Source organism: Amblyomma mixtum, chromosome 5 (assembly GCF_055824585.1).
Source record: "Amblyomma mixtum isolate Tamu chromosome 5, ASM5582458v1, whole genome shotgun sequence".
Classification (NCBI taxonomy): Eukaryota; Metazoa; Arthropoda; class Arachnida; order Ixodida; family Ixodidae; genus Amblyomma; species Amblyomma mixtum.
In genome coordinates this window covers 96,776,747-96,798,927 of record NC_143016.1, presented here as the reverse complement: position 1 = coordinate 96,798,927, position 22,181 = coordinate 96,776,747, and the positions used below count along the sequence as shown (strand labels likewise).

The following is a 22,181-nucleotide window of genomic DNA, read 5'->3' as shown; positions in this document are numbered from 1 at the left end:
ATACAGATCCTTACAAACATTATGCTCAAGCAGCGCAAAAAGATCGAGAATAATATGGCTTAGTGCTTTTCACAAGAGGAATAACTAACATTTACAGTATCAAGCCGTGACTAGACTTTGGTACAGACAGCATTCTCCACGTGCGGTACAACGTACGACACACGCCAGCTGTTTTATTTCTTCAATACAATAGAATGTTACATTCCAATCCGACATATAAAATACATAATGCAGACTCCAAGCACAAAGCTGAAGTGAGACTTGCTTTCAATGAGCTCATAAAAACACTTACACAAGCACATGCCTTAGGAAAAGGAAAAAAAATAGTAGTACCGTTTTTCTTCAATTAAACATAGGAGCTGAGCAAGAGAGTAAACTGTTATTTTGAAGAGAGCTTCACGAAATTGTCGTTTAGTATATGCTGGCATGTAGTTCCACATCAATAAGGCTTTGAAATAAACAGTGAGCTCCCCATAATTAGGTCGTGTTAGTGGTAACATGAAATTCTTATTTGAGGCAGATCAAGCTTAGGTAGTACTGACAAGAGGATTACTGCGAAATAAAGCTGCTGGAATAATGTTTTGTAAAGAATGAAATTAGATGATCGATAGGTTGAGTTTGAACAGCTTTATATTTGGTGTTGTTCGGTGATCACTCAACAATGTTAAAGCATTAGAATGAAATGAGCTATAGGTGCGTATTCCTGTGGATTGTTTCTTGAAGTGCTAAAGTGAGTTAAATATATTAGGCATGTGTCGTTCCATGCGGAGGCACAATAGTTAATGCGGCTGTAAATGAATGCGAAGCATGCGAAGATTCTCACGGAAAAATACGATCTCATTTTTAGTAATGCCGCCATGGCATAAATTATTTTTTTTTAATGGGCAATGTGTCTAGTAAATTTCAAATCTGAGTCCGAAATTACTCTAAGGAATGAACACTCGCTTTCTGCGGAAATCTGATGACTGCTAGGAATGACTACAGTGGTACATAGAGGAACTTTGTGGCTGCAGTTTAAGACCATAAAGTTAGTTTTGCGGGCACTAATTTCAAAAGTTATGTAGCACCATGTTAAAATAATTTTAAGGTGAGTGTTGAAATTCGCAGTTAAAGAACTGATGCTTTTATCAGTGGGAAAAATTGTATCGCTTGCATAAAGAACTGATTTTGAAATAATAAGGCATTTAGGAAGGTCATTCACATTTATCAAAAAAATAACTGGTTCAATAGTTGACCTTTAACGAACGCCTGATCCGATAGCATTAGATAAGTATATGCGGTTCACGCTCTGTTCGATAAGTAGTTATTATTAAGTGATAAGGCGGGAACAACAATTCCTATTTCACTGAATTTAGAAGTGAGAAACCTCTGAATAATGACATCAAATGCTTCGGTTAGGACAATGAAAACTGCTGCAGCTTGGTTTCCTGTGTTGATGGCTTGTTTAAGTTTGTAAATAGAGTATCCGTCTCGGAAATAGAATTGGTCAGGTGATGGGATATCAAAATTGTTTAGATATTTTGTAATTCGTTTTGCGATGCATTTTTCAAGTATTTCAAAGAAAGAGGAAATTTTTTAGATGAAATGAACGCAGGGTCACCTTGCATGAATATTGATATGATTTAGTTGAGGCCTGTTTATTTTTCGTCGAAATATACCAGGACTGATAATACTAAAGATAGTGATTGAAAGAAGAGAAAGGCTGATGCACTCTGCAATCACTTTTATATTAACTGAATGAATGTGACCTAAACCAGCGCTAGTGACTCTTAATTCATGAATGACATCGATAACTTCGTCAAGACTGTTGGGTAATATGTAGAATGACTGGAGAGAGCGCCTGGAAGACATTTCAGGAATTGAGACAGATTAAAATAGACTTTCGCAGTACAACTTGTTGAACGCGTTAGCGGTATCCAATGGAGTGGTATAAAAATCCGAGATGGTTCAGTTCACTTATAGGCGCATGAGGAACGTTCTGTTCAAAAAAGAAATTATGCTGCATTGCTTCCTGCAATCCTTTCCAGCACTATTTATTTTCGCCTCATAGTGTTTTATTTTCGATTCTTTCAGTAGCTTGTGAAATGTATTGTAGTATTTTCTGTAGCGAGTATTCAGCCTAATATTAAAAAGAACTGTGTCTAACGGGACTCCGAGGACGATTAGAAGTTGGCCTGTTTCATTAGAGTACCGCGCTTCAACTATAAAGCGATCACTTTCACCAAAGGTAGAGACTTTGGAAGCTAAAAAACGCGAGATGTGTCGCCGTCACCGGCCGATTTCGCATGTAAAATGCATGCACCGAAACAATTTCCCACCGATTCTCTCGGGGGATACGCTACACCACCACTCAGTTCAAAACGGTGACACCCTTTCCTTTTCGTTATGGATGTGACGAGTTTGAATCTTGCTGATAACAATATTTGACATTGGTGAAAACAGCGCGAAAGAAGAAGCCCGAAGGCGAAACGAGGAAGTGACAGGAAAGAGCGCTGTTTACAACTGAATTTATTGAGCGAAACTAGCGCAATATATAGGAAGGCAGTGCCAAAGATAGTCAGATGCAGTCAACGTCACATGGTGCAAAGAGCCATAAAAGCGATAAAAACAAAACAAGGTGAAAAAGCTAGCAGTGAACTGAATATCAAAAGGGATGGTAACAAAATGAAAACTACACTCAATGACTATACACAGTTAATGTCACATGGTGTAAAGAGCCATAAAAGCGATAAAAACATAACAGGGTGAAAAGGCTAAAAGTCAGCAGAATCTCAAGGGGATGGCAACAAAAAAATACATGATGACTTAAACAGTTAGTGTCACAAGGTGTAAAGAGCCATAAAAACCGATAAAACATCCATAGCAGGTAACAAGGGTAAAACCGATAAAAAATGACGAAATGGAATTGTGGAAAGAATAAAAACTAACTGAATGTAACAACGTATGGCTAAAAACATGCACAGACCTTAACAATAAAGCGATAAAACAGTGACACTCAACGATTGAAACACGCGTAGTCAACAATAAAAATTTAGCAATGTTGTTCCAAAAAGGCAAGTTCACTCCTGTACAATGATTTTGACGCGTCACTGACACATTCCAAGCCCTTTCTTTTTATAAAGAAAGCCTCCTTCAACTCCCGGGCTACGCTGTCTCTACTCCTATCAAGAACAATAGTGTCGCGTAATCGAGGCATGCATTTACAATCTTTGCAATGAAGCGCTAGATTAGAGCCAGTGCCTTTTTCAAGTGAGCGCTCATGTTCCCTTAAACGTTCGTTCAGGCACCTTCCGGTTTGACCAATATAAACTTTCTCGCATGTAAGCGGAATCTGGTAAATCACACCTTCCCTACACCTGACGAACATGTTGGCATGCTTTACGCCACAGGTTTACTGTCTTGGCTTTTCATTATTTATCCTGTGACACAACGTAGCTAGCTTGCAAGGGGCAGACAAGACTACGGGAATCTCATATTTATTTGCAACCTTTTTCAAATTATGTGCTACCCGGTGGGAATACGGGATAACGGCAGGCCTCACCCTCCTATTGCTTCCTGGGTAACGTTTTTCTTCTTGCCTTTAACTTTCTGAAGCAGAGCTTCAGTCACTGCCGAAATCACAGTCTGCGGAAAACCTGCCTGTATTAACCGTGCGGTCTGCAGTTGGAAGCTCTCTTGCATGCAATGCTCGCATGATTTTGTTAGTGCAGATCCTAATCCTGATGTGGCTATGGCTCTTTTAACTGTTTTTGAGTGAGCTGACTCGTAGGACAACAGCTCTTTTTGACTTCGAGGCTTGTACATCCAACAGAATCTATCTCGTTCCAAGGAGAGTTCCAAGTCCAAAAACTGTAACTTGTTGTTTTGTGGAAATTCACAAGTGAATTCCAAACCATGGCTCAGTTCATTAAATGCATCTAAAATTTCATTTACAGTGGCTCTGTAAGCTGGTGCGTCTTGCTTGGTTAATACAACTAAAAAATCGTCGACATACCTGAAAACCTTTAATACTTTGCTCTTGTCGAACCTATCGTCCAGATCTTTGTCAACTGCTGCGAGAAAAGTATTACTCAACACTGGCTCTACACAGGACCCTATACAAATTCCTTTCTTCTGTATGTACACCTGATTGTCAAACTCGACCACAGTAGCACTAAGGTAGAATTCCAACAAAGAAAGAAAACTCTCTATTGAAATACCCGCTGAATTTTGAAACAACACACCTTTCTTTTCAATGCAAGACTGAACAGCTGAGAACAACTCTTTGTGTGGAATGGAATAGAAAAGGTCCTTGGCATCTACCGAAAACACACTTCCAATGCCTTTGCAGGATTGAAAGAAAGCAATAATTTCCGTCGAGTTCTTCGTACAGAAGGGATCATCAACGACAAGCGAGTTTAAATGCCTTAACAGGTATTGGCTAATAAGCCTTTGGTAAGTGTAGCGCTCACTAACAATACACCGGAACGGAACCTCCTCTTTGTGAGTCTTTGCAGTAAAAAATATGCTAAGAGTCTTTTCTTTGCACTTACTTATAGAATTTGCCAACTGCTCCAGTTCCAAGTTCTTGCAGAGGGCGACAGCTCGCGATTTCACTTTACTCGGCTTGAGGCTCGTCTGAGTGAAGTTCTTTTCCACCGCACAGCGGGTCTTTTCTCCGTAGATTCCGGGCGGCACCACGACAAACCCTCCTTCCTTGTCTGATTGCAGTAACCGGAGATGTCTATCCTTGAAAAAAGTGACGACGGTGTTGATTCCGGACCGGTCGCTTGGGGATTTCCTCGATACTGTTCTTGACAAAGCATCCACTCCGTCCAGCAAGCAGCGCTCACGATTCTCCGGGGACGCTTTTCCAGCAATACACCTATTCAGTGACAGGTGCTCGTGTGCCCTAACCGTAGGCTCAAGGCTGAACTTCGGTCCTTTCACAAGAACCCTGTTTACTTCGTCTGTGATTTGAACATGCCCCAGCACCTTCACGAATCCACTCGTTTCGCCTTCGGGCTTCTTCTTTCGCGCTGTTTTCACCAATGTCAGAATGGACCAACTAGCCCAGCAAAAAGTTCTGCAACAATATTTGACATTTGCCGTTAGTGTCCTTTTGATGTTCTTATTTATTTTTCGTTTTTTTTTCGCATAAATTTTACTAACCGATTAGGCGGCCTGGGACGATGTAAGGCAGAGAATCTGTTTTAGATATTTGGCCTCAGTAGTTGATTCGTCAAGGTATTTTTTTATGACAGCTGAAAATTCGTCAAATACCTTGTTAGTACGTGTTTGAAGATTCGCGACAGACCAGTCAGCATTACAACTATGGTAAAGAGATTTTAGGTGTTATGTACATCACTTGGTAATTTCGGAATAGGCTTCCGTTTGTCCTCATGTAGACGAAATAAAATAAGGAATAGATCTGTAATAGACACTTCGAGAATACCAGCGTGTTAGGATTTAATATTGTTAGAAAATAAATGATCAATGAGGGTACTAGTGACTCTAGGAACGCATCTAATTGAGAGTGTGATCAGTGCCTCATAGTCAAAACCGAATAAGGCGTTCGTATAATTAACAGTGCTGGGGCTGATGTCATCTAAAATATTGATGTTGACGTCGCAAATGATAATGGCATCTTTTTTTGGCGGATAATCAGCTTCAGTTTATTCATAAATTGCAATTCATAACGTTTATAAAGTGCATTCAGTTCAATAGTCTGAGACCGAATATGATGGAGGACGATAAATGCATCCGAGAACGATCCTGTTAGTATTCAGCGGAGCCGGTGATTGATCAGTTTTTTTTCCACACGCATTTGCATTTGTCCACCGCAATGATAAGCTAATTTCTAAGTTTATATCTTATCAGTGGTGAAATAGCGGCTTCTCGACTGTTGTCCGATGCCACTGTTTGCAAAAGCAGAAAAAAGGACAAAATGGCTTTTGTCGTCAGGTGATAACCGGATTTTGGAAACACAGATAAATGAAAGGTTATCTTGTAGGGACTCTAAAAGACAAGAAATTTGTTCTAATGCCTATTTCCCTTACTATCTTATCGCTTTTTAATGCATTCTGAGTATGCAGGGCTCCACTTAAGAAGCGTTTGATGTTACCAGTAGAAAAAAATGGTTCGATTTTAACCTAGTTAAACCAAGTAGATGTGCGAAAGCATTTGTGCATTCTTCGCCTCTTCTTTCTGGCATATTCACACTCTCTCCACCCGAAGGCAGCTGCCGCGATGGCCTCCTCCCATTGACTGCAGCTTGCACGACGCTCCTCCGAACTAACCTGTGCTTACACGAGCTACTCTGAAGCTTCTCACAAGAATTCTTGGTTGGGTTTTACCCCGCTATGTAGTGCTTTCGCACTGAAGTACAGTTTGGCGACGCGATGCAGTTAGCGATGAGCGAAATAAACTGCATCTCGATCGACTAGCGAAACAAGATTGGTCTGCAGCCGCCGCGGTGGCTAAGTGGTTATGGCACTCAGGTGCTGACCCGAAAGACGCGGGTTAGATCCCGGCAATGGTGGCCGAGTTTCGATGTAGGCGAAATTCTAGGGGCCCGTGTACTGTGCGACGTCAGTGCACGTTAAAGTGCCCCAGGTGGTCGAGATTTCCGGAGCCCTTCACTACGGCGTCCTTCATAGCCTGAGTCGCTTTGGGGTGTTAAACCCCCATAAGCCAAACCAAACCAGATTGGTGAGCGAACATCAATATCCACGTTGTCGCTTCTCCCTCCCTCTGATCTTCAGTCCAGAGGTACAACAAGTCTTTTTCTTTCTTTAGAGTAATCGCTTTAGCCAAACGTTTCTTGTACACTCTAGGGTTCGGTGCCGTGAATTCCGCTGTGGAGCTCGCCAAGGCAGTTCAAGCAGGGTTACGTTGATACGCCATGACCTGCCTTGGATAGCCTTCCGCCTAAAGCGTCATCACCTTCAACTGCTTGCCCGAAACGTGACTGTACAGTCGTGGTCTACCCCTGGAGGTTGCACACCTCGCTCGCACCACTTCGACCTCTTGCTTCAACATCATATACCATTCGGCCTCCCCCGCGGTGATACTACGCTGTTGTGCCGCCTGTGGCTGGGAGTGGCGTTCACAAACGCCTATTCCAATCTCATCGCAATGGCAGACTCTCCGGCGTGTGAGCAGTGCGGTTGTGATGAAACGATCGGACACCTCCTCTGTGACTGCCCTCGTTTTGAGCGAGAGCGCGGTTTCCTGACTGCTACTCTGTACCAGAGTCCAACGTTCTGAGGCCTTGGACACAACCTTCCTCACAAAGGAAAGCGGTGAAAGCGCTCCTCAGATTCTTAAGGGACTCGGGGTTGTATTCGCGTCTTTAAGTTTTCAGTGCGCGCCCTCTGTCCCCGTGACATAGTGGTCGCTGGACACTTGGAAAACTCATTTCATTGCAGCTCTTTTTTCCTTTTTTCCCCTTTGTCCCCCTCCCCAAGTGTAGGGTAGCCTACTGGGCGTCGCCTGGTTAACCTCCCTGCCTTTACGTCCATTTCTCTCTCTCTCTTGCTGCACAACTACTCAGTGAAGAGAATGCAGCTCCGGCGGGGGCACATTGAACGTTTCCGCGTTTTGTTACTGCACAACTACTGCGCAATGAGAATGCAAATTCAGGTGAGCATATCTAATTGAGCTGCACGTGCGGCCGAGGAGTGGGCTGTCTGGACGGCGTGGCCCCAGTGGTCAAATGCTTCACGTTTACGTGCGAGTGAGAGGACTTACAGGGAACTGTGGAAGGAGAGGTAAGAAGGAGGGGGAAGTGGCATGGTTCTCGCCCTCACTTCATAAAGAGACGAGACGCCGTTTCGAGCCTCCCTAACCCGACCTCGACAGAGCGCAAGCCACCCTGCTGTACCGATTGCAGACGCACTCAAGTCTTAGCCACTCCAGCCTATCCCTAATCACCAACGGGGAATCACCAACGGAGAACCCGCTGCTTAGGCGCACATCCTCTGGAGATGCGAAAATAACTCGTCCCCGCAGGCCCTCCTGACAGCTCCCTCTGCAGAAAGCTGGGCCCAGCTCCTCACCCAGCCAGACAAGACCACTCAACTTACACTCATTTCGTGGGCTCAGGATGTCGTCCTCACCTGGGAACCATACAGGACCCACCTGCCCTAAGTCCCGACAGCTGCGGCAAATAAAATTATATATATCTCTCTCTCTCTGTCTCTCTTCTTAAGTCCGAGAGGGCAAAATCTCCGGGAGTTTTTTCATGGGCTGCAATTTATTTGAACAGTTACTACGGTCCCCATCAGTTACTTGCTGCTGTTTACCTTTTCAAGGACCGTTATTGTGTGATAGAACGGTTCAAGGCGGCTTTGTTTTAAAATACCGTCAGCATGCAACTGGGCCCAACGTGTGAGCTACGGAGCGTTTAGTTAATTTTTAAGCAATTATTTATTTAGTTCCCAGAGCATGGCAATAAACATAATTTTTGCCTTCTCCTCATACTTTAAACGTAACGCTCATTGCCTAAAGGAATTCCGCAACCTGTTTGAATTCGTATAGTTACCTTGGATATGTCAAGTATACTGTCTGTACCCTTGTCTCACTGCTTAAGATAAAGCATGCAAAAAAAAAAACCGGCGCAATGCGTGACTCAAATCGAACCCTTTTTATTCTACGCGAATACATATCAAAGTGAACGAGAGCAGATTAATGATAAAGTCTGTTGCACTTCTGAGAACTAGCCAGTAGATAAATTTGACCTCGTCTGGAGGCTAAATGGCTGTGGACCTTGAGTAATAATGCCCTTACTGCGCGAAGCAGGTCATGAAAAGAGCGAAACAGGTAGATGCGAATCCGGCCGTTTTGTCTCGCCTACAGAGAGCGTACTTGCTGCCAGTGAATCATCTCGCACAAATTGTGGGCGCATATGTTCTTAAAAGTAAAAAGTAAAAAAAAACACCCTCTTGACGGGGAAGCCGCTACTTTCATGTTTACAAAGGCGACATGCGTTACGTTGTGAACTTTTTAAACGCACAAAAATGTACCTACGGGCTTTGGATTTGTTTTATTTTTTCTCCTTTCGGTTGGGGACTATTTTTGTTTCTTCTTGGATATTTCGTAGACTTTTTGCAGCTCTAAACGCGCACCGTAAAATACATCTCTCGGTTGAACCGCTTGCTTACTCGTGTGTAATTTGATGCAGAGATGGCAGGCGACAGTCTTACTTTTTCAATACCAAGTTTGAATGATGTGCTTTCCTGATTTGGTCAGAATTAATTATAAATCCGCGACGTCTGCAGCACTGGCGACTCATTACAAGCAGCTTTTGCATGGTGCTCATTTTGGCTTTGCAACAGTCAGCACTTTACGATGGCACTACCTAATGAATTCATTGTATAATTATGATATACACTCTATGGAATCAACGGCGGATTTGAAGGATTGAACCTGCCAGATTTTAGTCGCTGGTATTTTTTGGTCTAATATATTTAAGGAAGCGTGCGGAGTGGGTGAGGGAACAAACATGAGTTTATGACATCCTAGTCGAAATCAAATCAAGGGGAAGAAATGCCTTGGGCAGGGCATGTAATGCGAAGGCAAGATAACCGCTAGTTTTTTTAGAGTAACGGAGTGGATTCCAGGAGAAGGCAAGCGCAGCAGGGGTCGGCAGAAAGTTAGGTAGGCGGATGAGACTGAGAAGTTTGCGGGGATACGGTGGCCGCAGCTGGCAAAGGAGAGGGTTAACTGGAGGGACATGGAAGAGGCCTTTGCCCTGCGGTGGGCGCAGTCAGGCTGATGATGGTGATGATGTTTAAGATCTAAACATTAAGGTATTATGGTTCAATTGCTAAAAAACGTTTTGGCCTATTATGGTCTAATTCTGGTCTAAACATTTTTGCTATAATACGTTTAAGGACGTGTACATTCCTGCATGTTGTCTTCACTCTACGTGACTCTTCGTTTTGTCCCGATGGCACACTCGACCTCGTGAAAGAATGCGTCGTCATTATGTTTCCGTGCTCTTTATAGTTTTCCTAAAATTGTTATCCCTAACTCATAAAATAATACAACCTAAGAAAGCGCTGTAGCTCTTATACCTTTTTGTAGTTGTCTGACTGTAGCCTCGCAATCACCTCATTAAAGTATTGTCCTGTTCTCTTTTCGCAATAGTACCTCGCAGTTGTTTCTCCGTGGTTTGAGGAACTCCTCGCTGCACGACAAGTGCTTCCAATCAAGCTTATTTATGTCTTTGCTGGCTTGATCTTGTGTAGCAACACGAATAAATGTTTTATTACTGCTGTTGCTTTCGTGTGGTTGGAATTAGCTTGGATGCGCTTCTAAAACTAAAGATTCTTCTACATCAGTAGCATGGCAGTCGAACAATGGCTATTCTAGACTCCCAACCAGACACATTATATGCACATTTGGTCGAAGGGTGCGCAAATCGCTTTAATTTGAGCGTGCATTAAAGACTCGTTTTATGGCGCTTTCTGCGTTTTAACTTCATGCTTGTCGTGTCCTTGTGCGTTCAAAAGAAAAGATCAGACAACTATTGCTTCAGCCACCGGTAAGTCCGAAAAAGTGTATTGAAGATACTTAGTCCTTCTGGTACAACTTTTTGGACACGTGGTCTATATTTTTGTGAAGCTCGCGTTTGCGGCACCCGTCAAAGTCAGAATATCATCACTGTCATCACCACCAGTCTGAATACACCCACAGCAGTGCAAAGGCCTCTCCCAAGTCTCTTCAATTAATCCTGTTCTTTGTCAGCTGCGGCCGCCGTATCCCCGCAAACCTAATCTCATCGGCCCACCTAACTGTTTGCCGTCCCCTGCTACGTTTGCCTTCTCTTGGAATCCCCTCCGTAACCCTTAAGGACCAGCGGATGTCTTGCCCTCGCATTACATGCTCTGCCCAAGGCCATTTCTTCCTCTTTATTTCGACTAGGATGTCATTAACCTTTGTTTGTTCCCTCATCCACTCTGCCCGCTACCGGTCTCTTAACGTTACACCTATCATTTTTCTTTCTATAGCACGCTGCATTGTCCTTAACTGAAGTAAAAGTATATCAATGATCAGTTGGTTGAGAGCATGTTCAAGAACAATTTTTTGATCTGACTGAGAATCATAAATCTGTTCATTCAACGCGATATGATTATTATATAGCTTCTGATCGACCGCGCGCACAAATCGCGAGGTACCAGGCCATGAACCCTTCTCACGCTAAACAATAGCCGACGATTGTTTTGGACATGCGGCCTTGCTATGAGTTCATATTAAAGATTCTTATCATAGATCAAAAAGGTGAAGACATACTTTGCTTATTGTTGCCGTGCTGTTTAACTGGACGTAAATAGAGAGACACGAAGAATGACCAGAAGCCCGTCAGTTATGCGTTTCCGCTTTCATGGGTGCCTGGGCTTTTTCCTATGAGGGCCAGGTTTGTCGACTACAGTGCATCTGTGTATATGGGAGTGTTTTTGTTTGTGCGTCCCCGCGGATTTATACCTCCAGTAGGCACAGCTTTGCCCGGGGTGCTGGGAGGCAAAAGTAAGTGTTTCTCTACATCCTTTCAGCTGTGCCCACCACGTTGCGTTTCAAAAAGCACTCGTGCCTCATCTGACGGCAATGCTGCTTCTATGTGCGGATGCGTGCAGCGCGTTTTGGGTGACGGCTCTCCGGTGCAAAAATCTCAACAGTAGGGCCGCGAGGTATGGCACTAATGCTTTTATAAAAGTGATACAATTGTAATTTGAGTGAAAAGAAATTCGCTTACAGAGGTGACAGCTAACCGATAATCCTGTTCCACCACTTTTTTTTTTATGTGGGCTCATGTGAAATCAAGTAAAGCACCTAAAAGAAAAAATATGAAAATCTACCTGAAGAGCAGAATACACGCTTTCCCGTTTTGCTTCAAAATTTTATGTAAGCCGCATAGAAAAGCAAGAAATGCCCACGTACACCCACGTAGGCATGTAGTACTGAATGATGTGCAAGAAAATCAACGTATGGAATGGAGAAGGAAAAAAAAAAACACGGATACAGATCATACGTGTTCTTAGTTTTGCTCGCCCGTGTACTTGCACCTGTCTCCCCCGAGTCTCGAGCGCAGACAACGCAATATGCGCGATAGGGTACTGCTCGCCCATTTCGATCATCTGCGATCGCACTGTAATGGCGCAATGGCAGTGCGAAGCGTAGGCAGTTCGTCTGTCCCCGATCAGAGGCCGTTCTCAAACTGCACTCCAAACATCAGTTTCCCTTATCGCTGACCGTCCGACATCGAGCAGCGGTGGGCGGGTGGAGCACTCTGTCTAGGTATATGCACGTTGTGTGGGCGCCACATCGCATTATCCCGCCTTTCGCGCCTACCAGCTGTAGTTATTGCTTATTGAGAAAGCACCGCAAACATCTAGGCTGTGCCGTGGCAAGCACATCGTTCTGTTTCCATTGATGAATGGTGCACAGCGCTCGCTAAAACAACCTGTTCGTAATGGGTACATAATGGTTCATCGCATTAGGCGCTGTGCGTATTCTATTAGCTTTTTGTTAATTGCTCCCCCTACTTTTGCTTCATGAGGTGAGGTAGGAGAAACAGAAAACAAATTAAACAACGGTTGAAGGGTAGCCTCAGTCCGCTAGCTTCATTTCTGGCTCGTATTCAATTTCGTGTTGTCAAGAGTGTCATCTTGCAGTCATCTCTCCAACTAAGCAGTAACAACAGGCAGGAATGCAGCTGAAAAAGGCAGACGGGCGAAGAACTCGAAAGTAAACTGCTTGCGGGCAAATTTGCGACCACCTTGCAAATCAATGGCTGCGAAAGTCAGACGAGCGGTTGCCTGTCGTTAGTCAGAATAGCTGCCGCAGTTCTCTATTGTGCGTTGTCTAGGCTTGACAAATGCGTCATCGTGACCGTTCCCGACCGTCGTACGATCAGCCATCTGTATTTGTCATCTTTCGCCAATAAACTCGCCGTGTTGCGTGACACAGTTTAAATAGCTAACACACCCTACATGAAGAATCAAAATGAATGAGACCGAAACGGAGCATCGTCGTCGATAAAAATAAAGATAAGAGACTGGCCAACATGAAAACTTAGCGGCAGTGCTCGGAGTGTTATTACTGTTCCATGCCGATGCGTGACGCTTCAAAAGAATAGGAAGCTAGCGCGTATTATCTTGAGGAACCATCTTACATTCATGCCGAGACCACCCAGCCTGAGTCAGGCGGCACTTCTGGCTCCAGAAGCCAGCACACTTTGCGATCGTGCGTTTGTTCGTGACTCCGCTTAACTAGGCGTCCTCCATGTCTAGAAAGCTGTAACTATCACAAGGAAGTAGAACAAAAAATTAATATGGGGCACACGTTCGACGCACGCATAGCGAAAGACGCCTTAACTATACGGGAACGCGCACTGCCCAGGCGGTGCTGCCAACGTCCCATAGAGCGCCTAAAATCTGCTGCCGTCAGCCACTCGGGTTGCGATAATGCGAGAACACATTCTGAACGATTATAGCTACGTTTTTGGTGAATAATATTTCTTGCCTAGGAGCTCTCGATGTAGCGCAGTTAGCTGACGCGCGCCACGTGTGGCTTCTAGAGAGTTTAAAATCATATATGCTAGCGCTTAGTGAACACACGAAACAAGAACACTCGTCTCGTGTGTTCACTAAACGCTAGCAAATATGATTTCAAACGCTTTCCAACTAGCCCAAGTTTCCGCCTTAATAAGTGTCATTTCCAGAGAGTACCGAAACTCATGCTTATAACCGCAGCCAGGGGGCGTGAAAAGCATTTAGGGCCTGCCCAAAGAATATTTGCTTATCTCGCTATTATCTGTGTTCAGCGCTTCGATCGGCACGGCAAACTCCATCACAGGATGTGTATAGCGACCCATGTTAGAAGCCGTCCTCCGCCAGGGAGGCGAGCTGGCGCTGCAGTCGTGGCGCCAAACTTGGCGTTATGTTCTTTGCTGGGGCATGTTTGACTCAGATGTGAAGCTGGCAGTTTAAGCAATGGACTGCATTGTGGGAACAGCAGCCATATAGAGTATGTTGTCGTGCACAGTATATAAGGGTGCACGTCGTCATGTTTTCGCATGTTAAGCGACAGTAAAGCGGTGGCAAAGACGTCTGCATGGCTGGGCCTGCTTAAGCTGCTAGCAGTGAAATTCCACATCAAGTGCTCGCCTCGTTCGTCGTACTGGCGGTTACGATCAAAACTTCGCTGCATCATTTTCATCGTCCAAACCCCCCAGGGAAGGCATCCCTGCTGCCGCGGCAGAAGCGCGTTGGATGCTGGTAAGTACGAACTACGCTTGCCTTGCGAAGTTCACCGGCGCTAGCTGCTTCTCTTAGAGGCCATTGTTGATTCGGTTACCTATTAATCCAATCGGGGTACGTCAGTCCGGATTGCTTTGAGAGTGCTAGAATGAGCACGCACGCCTGTAATGCGCCTGGGCTGAACTGGGACTGACAATCGGAGACAAAGCAGTAGCGTTCGACGGAGGTGGCACATAAAAATGGCTGTCTTGTTATTGCGGACCGGCTATAGTCAGAAATGACTAGAAATGTGCCGTAAATAACCACGGCTAAAGACCGACGGTAATTTTCACACGGGGTACAGGGTAAAGCTGTATCGAGGCGAAGAAGTGAAAACTGAGGTTGTCAGCTGCTGATACGCGGCGAGAACGGTGTACAAACACTGTGGATGAAAAATTCGGCTCTAGAAATCACCCAAGAAACCCAAGAGAATTAAAGTTACAGCCCATCAGGCAGTCGATAAAAAATTGAACATGGCATGACCATGAGCCCAGGAACCATGTCATTGACGTTCATCACTTAGTCGCGGCCGTAATTGCTAGTATTGTGTCACAGTGTCCGAGTATTTCCTTCGTCCTTCAACGGTATGCGCACTTTCTACCAGCAGCGAGGTCTCCCAAGCGCACACGCACCAATGTGCGCAACACTTCCAACACTAGACTTCGAGTTTTTGGAACCGAGGCGCCAAACATTAGATTCCCAGTTTCACCGGTGGTACATAATTTCCGCTGCTTTTTTATCTTCTGAGTGGTTACAGACTAAAGCGCTGCATGTCCCTAGTTTCTCAGCAACGTGCATTATGTATAACCAACCAGAGTTCGGCTCCATGCGGATGAGTGCTTAGCAAAGATCCGACGCTGTGAAAGCGCACCATTGCTTTTGCCGAATGCATGATGACAGGCAGTTTGTTTAGCAGTCCGTTGCTTTGTGGAGCTCTTCTAGCTGACAGCCGTGGAAGTTCAAGCTCAAACACATGCAAAAGAATCGCATCAGGCAGCCTGTTTCACAGCTTTGAGAGGGCTAGGCCTAACCAAACACCTGCACAGGCCCGGAGTACCGGAGTACATGTATCATGGTTGATTCTGGCCTTCCGCTAGATCTCAGCCTGTGCAGGGCTCTATTAGGGACCATGCTAGGACGAGGCCGCGGAGAGTGCTGAACCCCTTGATTCTAACAGGGCTGAACTGTTAAAACTCGGCCTATCCGCAGATCGTGCTTAGAGCAAAGAAGCGATTAAATAATTTCCAATGAACACTCAGCCACACTTAAGTTTAAATTTGGGGTAAATAGTGCCCAACTTGAAAACATGAAAAACAGACAAATTTGTGGCGAAGAAATCATAAGGGTGATTTCTTTCTTAGACGAACGATCGAATAAGGTGAGACGCGGTGGATATGGCTGGTTTCTTTTATGAATTTAGCTGACGAAACTTCATTTCTCTCTGTCGGTTTGCCACTGCTGGTGGCGGCCAGGAACTGTTTCAATGGCGACGTCTTATCCCTGGTTATGAATCTTGCGTCAGCATTCTGGATGCTGTTATTTCGTCAGCTTGGCCCACATTACAGTAGCGCCAGCCATGCCATATCGCTGGGAATTTCGTGATTGCTTTTTATTTGTGACGCATATTCCAGCCTAGAGCTAACGTTCTTCACAGTAAAAGACCAGGCCAAATCCCTTCGGTCTTGCCTTGGGAGGTTTCGACACGCCGTGGCATGTCTCACCCGTGACATAATTTCGAGCTTGTCATTGAACTCCACTTTTTGCGTGCACTGTAAGTCTCCCACTGAAGTGAGACAGCCGGCAGTCCTTTAAACTAACGCCGCCATGCAGGCATCAACAGGAGCGCGCTTCGTGCTTCGGTCAGGGCTACGGATACTGGAACCAACTAATGAAAGAAGCAGGCCAGTATTATGGAGCATGAGTAAACAAACGTAAAATAATTTATTTGTCCTATAAAGAGAGAGGGGAGGGCGAAGAAGGTCCTGGTTGGCGGAACGACGGCGCCCCTCCGGTGAAGATGCGTCTGGACACTCACGCTCCACCGCCCAGGACCTCAGGTGTGCTGTTTGTGGAGGAACAAAAGGCCACAGGTTAAGGCAGTGCTCTTCGGACCCCCAAATAATGCCTATGTGACGGAGAGTCTAGATTTAATGTGGTTATGGCGATTGACTTAAGTGCGATGCGTTAGGATAAGTGCAAATGCACTCAGCAATAGAAAGAAGTTTCCTGGGTGTCCGAAAACTCGCACTCAAGGACCGCATGTGGAAAAAAAACACTCCTAATTGGTACAACTTGGTGATCATTACCCTGTAAACAGTACTTCAGGTAGCCCCGGCTCATGCGAGAAGTTTGAAAACTTGTGAAGTACTGGCCGCCTTTTCGGGTACACCGTACAATGTCCGTGATCCCCGTTCTTCATTCCCCGGGGCAGTAGTTCTTTGTCCCAGACCACAATTTGCCCTTTAGCGAAGCAACAAGTACCTGAGACGTGGAGGTGATTCAACCGTAGAACTTTCCACCATAGCCGTAGCCGTGGCCGAGTCCGAAGCCGTGGCCGAGCCCGTAGCCGTGTCCGTAGCCGACACCATAGCCGACAGCGACAGGGGCGGCAGCGACAGCAACCTTGGCGACGGGGGCAGCGACAGCGACGGGGGCAGCAACAGCAACGCCGTGGCCGTAACCGCCATAGCCGCCATAGCCGCCATAGCCGAAGCCTCCGTAGCCGAGGCCGAGTCCGTGTCCATAACCGTATCCGCCATATCCGTGTCCGACGGCAACAGCGGGAGCAGCGACGGCGCGGGTCACAGCGACGGCGGGTCCGAAGCTGTCACTGCGGTAAGCGTAGGAGCGGGCGGGGGCAGCGTAGGCAACCTTAGCCACAGCGGGGGCAGCAGCGACGGCGACCTTAGCGACGGGGGCAGCGACAGCGACGGGGGCAGCAACAGCAACGCCGTGGCCGTAGCCGCCATAGCCGCCATAGCCGCCGTAGCCGAGGCCATAACCGTGGCCGAATCCACCATAGCCGAGGCCGAAGCCACCGGCGTTGGCGGAGTAGGCAAGAGCCAGAACAACGAGGGCGGTGAACTGCAAGAGAGGAAATGTTTGGCGTTAGGACAGCTGGACTGCAGTTCGGCTCGGCAGAAAGCACGAGGCGACTCGTGCTGCCATGCGCTATCGGACCGCGCTCAGCAAGCTTTAGGAGGACTGAGCCTTAACAAGCGGACTTCTGGGGCTCCTAGCACTTCAGATCTTTAACCGCACTGTATCAAGCTTGGTCGCGTAGGCTGTAGACGCCACTTCAGACGTTCGGTTGGGCTCACTTCGGCTCTGCTGCTACTCGTTGATCGTAACCACTGACTCCGGCTCATGTTCAGGGGCACCTATCCCAAGGGTCGCGAAGTGGCCGGATGACTGGTTATAGACACTGTCGGTGCTGGCGGGGTGTTTTCCTCCAAGGGGTAATGGCTCTGTCCGGCCAGTCGGGCGCTGCCTAGGTGTGAAGCACGTAGGGTACTCACGGCGTTCATGGTGTGTGTCTCGGTGGAGCTGGTGTCCAGACTGACTCTCCTCTGCTCCTGGTCAGGCTTATATACCTCGGTCCAAGTGGCTGTTTCTCGTTTCACCTTCCGCGCCCTCGCCTCCGCCGCCACCGGGGACGCGAGGAGGAGGTGAGGCCGGCCACCGTGTGCGTCGACGCAACACGCTTTCCGTTTATCGGCGGGCTATCGGATGCCGGGGCGTGTGTGGAATGGGCGGCGAATCTGGTTCAGGGAGAAGGCGGCGGCCCTCGGACAATGCGGCGCCCCTTTCGCCGCTGCTTGGCCCTCGCCGGACGCTGCTGCGCCGGACGGCGCCGCGCCGTGAGCGCCCTTCCTCGCGCCCCCCCCCCCCCCCCCTTTCCCGTGCGCGCTCTTCTAATGCGCTGTCGCGTGGACTTTGGCCTCCAAGAAGCCGCTGTCGGTGGGTTGACGGTCGCAGCTGGGGTACTCTTCTATTCAAACGCATGCGAAAGGAGAGGCTAGAGTCTCCTGAGCCTTACTAGCGAGTGGTTCTTTGTGGCAGCAATTGTACGAGGCACTTTCCACTAGGTTCCTGACATCACGCGTCGGTATGATCGGCGTAGTACGTCGTAAGAGTAAATTATAACGTTCATTTAATGTTGAAAGATAACGTCTGCAATAACGTAGTCAAATGCATAGGCGAACTTTTTGTTCTCTTGAATGGCAGTGAGCTGGCGTATCTTGCTCAAAAATATTGAAAAATAATCATAAACCTGATAAAAAAACATCCATTGGTTACAGTTTGGCCTTAAGTGCAACTGCACCCAGATTTCGAATCGGTAATGCGTCGGGTTATTTTGTTTTATAATAAATCATCAGTTGCGAATCAGTGCTTGTCTCCTCCACTGCCTTTGCACTTCGTCTCCGCGATGTTTAATTAGAGAGTCAGTTTTCATCTGTCTCTACTTTATGCTCTATTTATGCTCTTATTGTGAACTGACTGTTATCTGCGCCGAGGTGTGGCGCTCTCTTTAGAGTATCATCCATGGTCACATGAGTAACGTGGTGTTGAGCACCTGTAGGACTCGGAACTAGGGCCTGTGTGAACCGTCAAATGAGAGGCAGCGCGGGTTTAAGTTCAGTGTATTAATCACTAATCGCACGGGATGATGTGAGTTTAGTGATGCAAAGGTAGGAAAAAAAAACGAAAAAAAAATCGAGAAAAGCTTTTGATTTCGTTTTTTTTTCAGCTCCGAAAAAAAGCGGGAAACAGAAAATATTCTGATGTCATATTTAGGTGTTATGAGTATTTGCTTTGATTTCAGTTTGGCTTCGAAAATCACTACAGTGTGCTCCGGGTGAGCGACTAGAGAGCAATCGTCATAACCTGTGCCATATCGCGTTTTTCATACGTTAGTGCATGTGAGTTGGTCAGCGTGGTAAACTGTTCTAAATCGGGACTATTGTAAGCTCGTCCGCGGTGCAGTGCCTGGAAGTACACTTCTTGTGTGAAATGGCTAGTCGGAGAAACAAGAAGTATGCAAGCAAGCCGATGTTTAGCATGGATTTACTAACTGCACATATTTGACAATGGATCTTTCATCATGTAAGAAGTTTCCATGGACATCAAGGGGACTTATGTCATGAAACAAGCGCCGATCACCGGGATTGTGTTTACCAGGGCAATCACGAAGTGAGAAAAGTGAGTCTGTACGTTGCCGAAAAAAAATCAGTAAAATTGCGATTATTCCTTGACCATGAAACTACAGAGCTGCAAAGCTTAACTGACGTCTTGGCTCGATCGACCCATTGAGCAAACGCGTACCTTTCTTTGGAAATATCATAGGAATGCAGCTTTTAACATGATTCCGCTGACTAGGCACCCATTGAGAGGATGTTCGCTCGACCCGGAGTATCTGAGAATAAAGCGCCTAACGAAGCAGACTGTGGGAGAATGCTTCGTGTCTGAAACTTTTGACTGACGGACGGACCAATATTCGTGGCGAGGCAGTCATGAATTCCGTCATGTGTTATACTGCGTTGTATGTTTCTGGCGGGATTATCAAGGTGATTGAATCTCTGGAAAGCTAAGAAGTAGTGGCCCTAATCACAGCTAAGACCAGAAACATGCAAGCAGCGTGAGCTATCATTTCTAACAAGTTTATGTGCATAACATGCAGTAAATGTGCCGCTCACGCCTCGAACTTGCTTTTGAATTGCTTCATGAAAATGAAGGCAGTGCAAGATGTCCGTCAGGCGGCAGGGCACATATAACGTAAATGAAGGGAACTTAGATTGTTCCTGCGACGTTATAACAAGAAAAAGCCTGTAAAGGAAATTCTGAAACCGGGGGTGGGGGTTGGAGGGTAGGGGTCGTGACTCTCAATCCAAAGCCTCCTAAAAACAAGGAAGCAGTTCCACACACCGTAATATTAAGTGGCCTGAAAGTAAGTCCATGAGATAAGCTGTCGTGGACGAGGATGGTTTCCGGAAGGCCATAAAAAGCTGCCTGCAACTCATTGCACCATTTTTATCCGTCACATCAGCTATAACCTTGCTGGAGTCAGACAAGTATCTATTCTGTGACATCTCAGAGGCTTTCCGTTGCATTACGTGGAGGCCTCCCTTCTGACAAGCAAAGAACAGGTGCGAATGAGAAAAATTCTTAGCAGGCACGAAACACTTTGTTCATGATCTGTCCATGTTGTTGCCAAATTACTGAATACAAGTTACAAAGACAAGAATCTTGGTGATGTTTAGCATCAAGATCTTGATAATGATATTGCAGGCAGCTCTGAGTGACTATCTCTGCAAGCAAGACACCTTTTGTTGGATAGCATGTTCCAGCTTAGCACAGTACAAGAGGTACAGGGTGAAGGACAGGGATCACGAAGAACGTGCCATCATTTATATGGTGGGAGAGAGAGATAAACAGAGAAAAAATTATAAGCTTTCTGAATGTTGGACGAGTCAGGTGGGCGGACTCCTTGGTTCAGGACTCGGTGGCGAGGGCTGATGTGAGGACCCGTCAGATGGCCTGACGTTGGTCCTCCAGATCGTTGTTGGTCAGGACTGCCTTCGGCTGGTCGTATGTTGTGGGAACACCTTTGCTCCATTCAACACCTCATGCGCCTGGCATCTCCACTGAGGCAGTTATCATCACCATCAGTCAGATATGAACAGAACTTGGTCATAGTTCAGAAACGATGACCAAGTATAGTTGCCATCTTTTCCATTTTTTTTTCATAATTATCAAATTTTCTTGAAAAACACATATCGAAAAAAAGTAATTTTTGAAAAGTTTTTCATCTCTAGAGGAATTCCTTTCGCTAGAACTGTGAGCACTTGAAATTGGTAAGTGGGACGAGTGTCGAACGCTTCTAAAGACAGTGTTAACGTGATGAAAGCGGGGTCGTAATAATGTTTAGAATACGCGACAAAATAGAGATCCCAAGATGGGTTTACAGGAATCTGGGATTGCTTATTTGTCTTGTCGGTACGGCACTGGCTTATACCGTAAGAAGCTTTGAATTCCTGCAGGAGCCCGCTAATCCAAGCCAGGACGCACGATCGTGTTTCCGATTGTACTGTACAGTTGCGCCAAAAGTAAAATGGAACACACGAGCCGTGACCGAACCGGGAAAAAGTACTGCATACCAGCGCGCTCTGTCATCAGATGCGCAGCAGAGAACGAGGGGGCGTCGGCCCATCCGGCTGACCCATCTCGATGATCTGTGCTCGCCTTATCGCCGGCACCATCGATGCCTCGCTGCTGCCATCACTGCTCGCCAGAAGCACTTGCAATGCTTCAAGCAATGGTTTATTGTCTGCCGGCGTCATGCAGGAAAGCTGGTATTCGGCGTCGTGCGCCTTCTGCTTCGTCAGGAGTGCCACCATTTTCAGACGGCGTGACCACCGTGGTTTGAGCTTCACTTCGCGGCGAGTTCGTTTGGCGAGTGGGGTTGGAATTTCGCTTGGCTCCAGGGAATGCACGGGAAAAAGAATAGCATGGATGTATGGCTGCGTTGTATACGTGATATGAATACGTACTCAAAATATAACCGATCAAGGACGACTCAAGGAGCGACAACCTTATTTTTTATGGAGATTTGTTTCACTTTGTTTTCTCAACTGTAAGAACGCCACACTGTGCTGAAGCAAGTGGTCTTCAATTACCTCACTTGCTGTGCCGTTGATCATTCATATCATAAAGACAACGGAGCCAACTTACGCACGCTATTCTTAATTACATACCGAACTTGTGAAACCGATGCACAAGCTTTTATACTTTGTAGCGCAACCAACTAGCCGCCGAGTGAAGCACGAACCGCGGCGGTCACGCAGACTGAAAATGATGCCATTACTGCCGAAGAAGAAACCGCACGCAGCCGAAGGTCAG

The 22,181-nt window shown here is 46.3% G+C and overlaps 1 protein-coding gene across 1 annotated transcript; it reads right to left on the bottom strand.

The window, feature by feature from the left end:
• Positions 1-16,190: 16,190 nt before the first annotated feature.
• On the bottom strand, positions 16,191-17,816 carry LOC149343098 (uncharacterized). The gene is made up of 3 exons (XM_089542295.1): positions 17,801-17,816; positions 16,764-17,366; positions 16,191-16,344 (listed from the first exon to the last, which is right to left on the bottom strand). The coding sequence occupies exons 1-2, from the start codon at positions 17,807-17,809 to the stop codon at positions 16,782-16,784; spliced, it is 594 nt and encodes a 197-aa protein (XP_089398421.1). The 5' UTR covers positions 17,810-17,816; the 3' UTR covers positions 16,191-16,344; positions 16,764-16,781.
• Between the last annotated feature and the right edge of the window lie 4,365 nt (positions 17,817-22,181).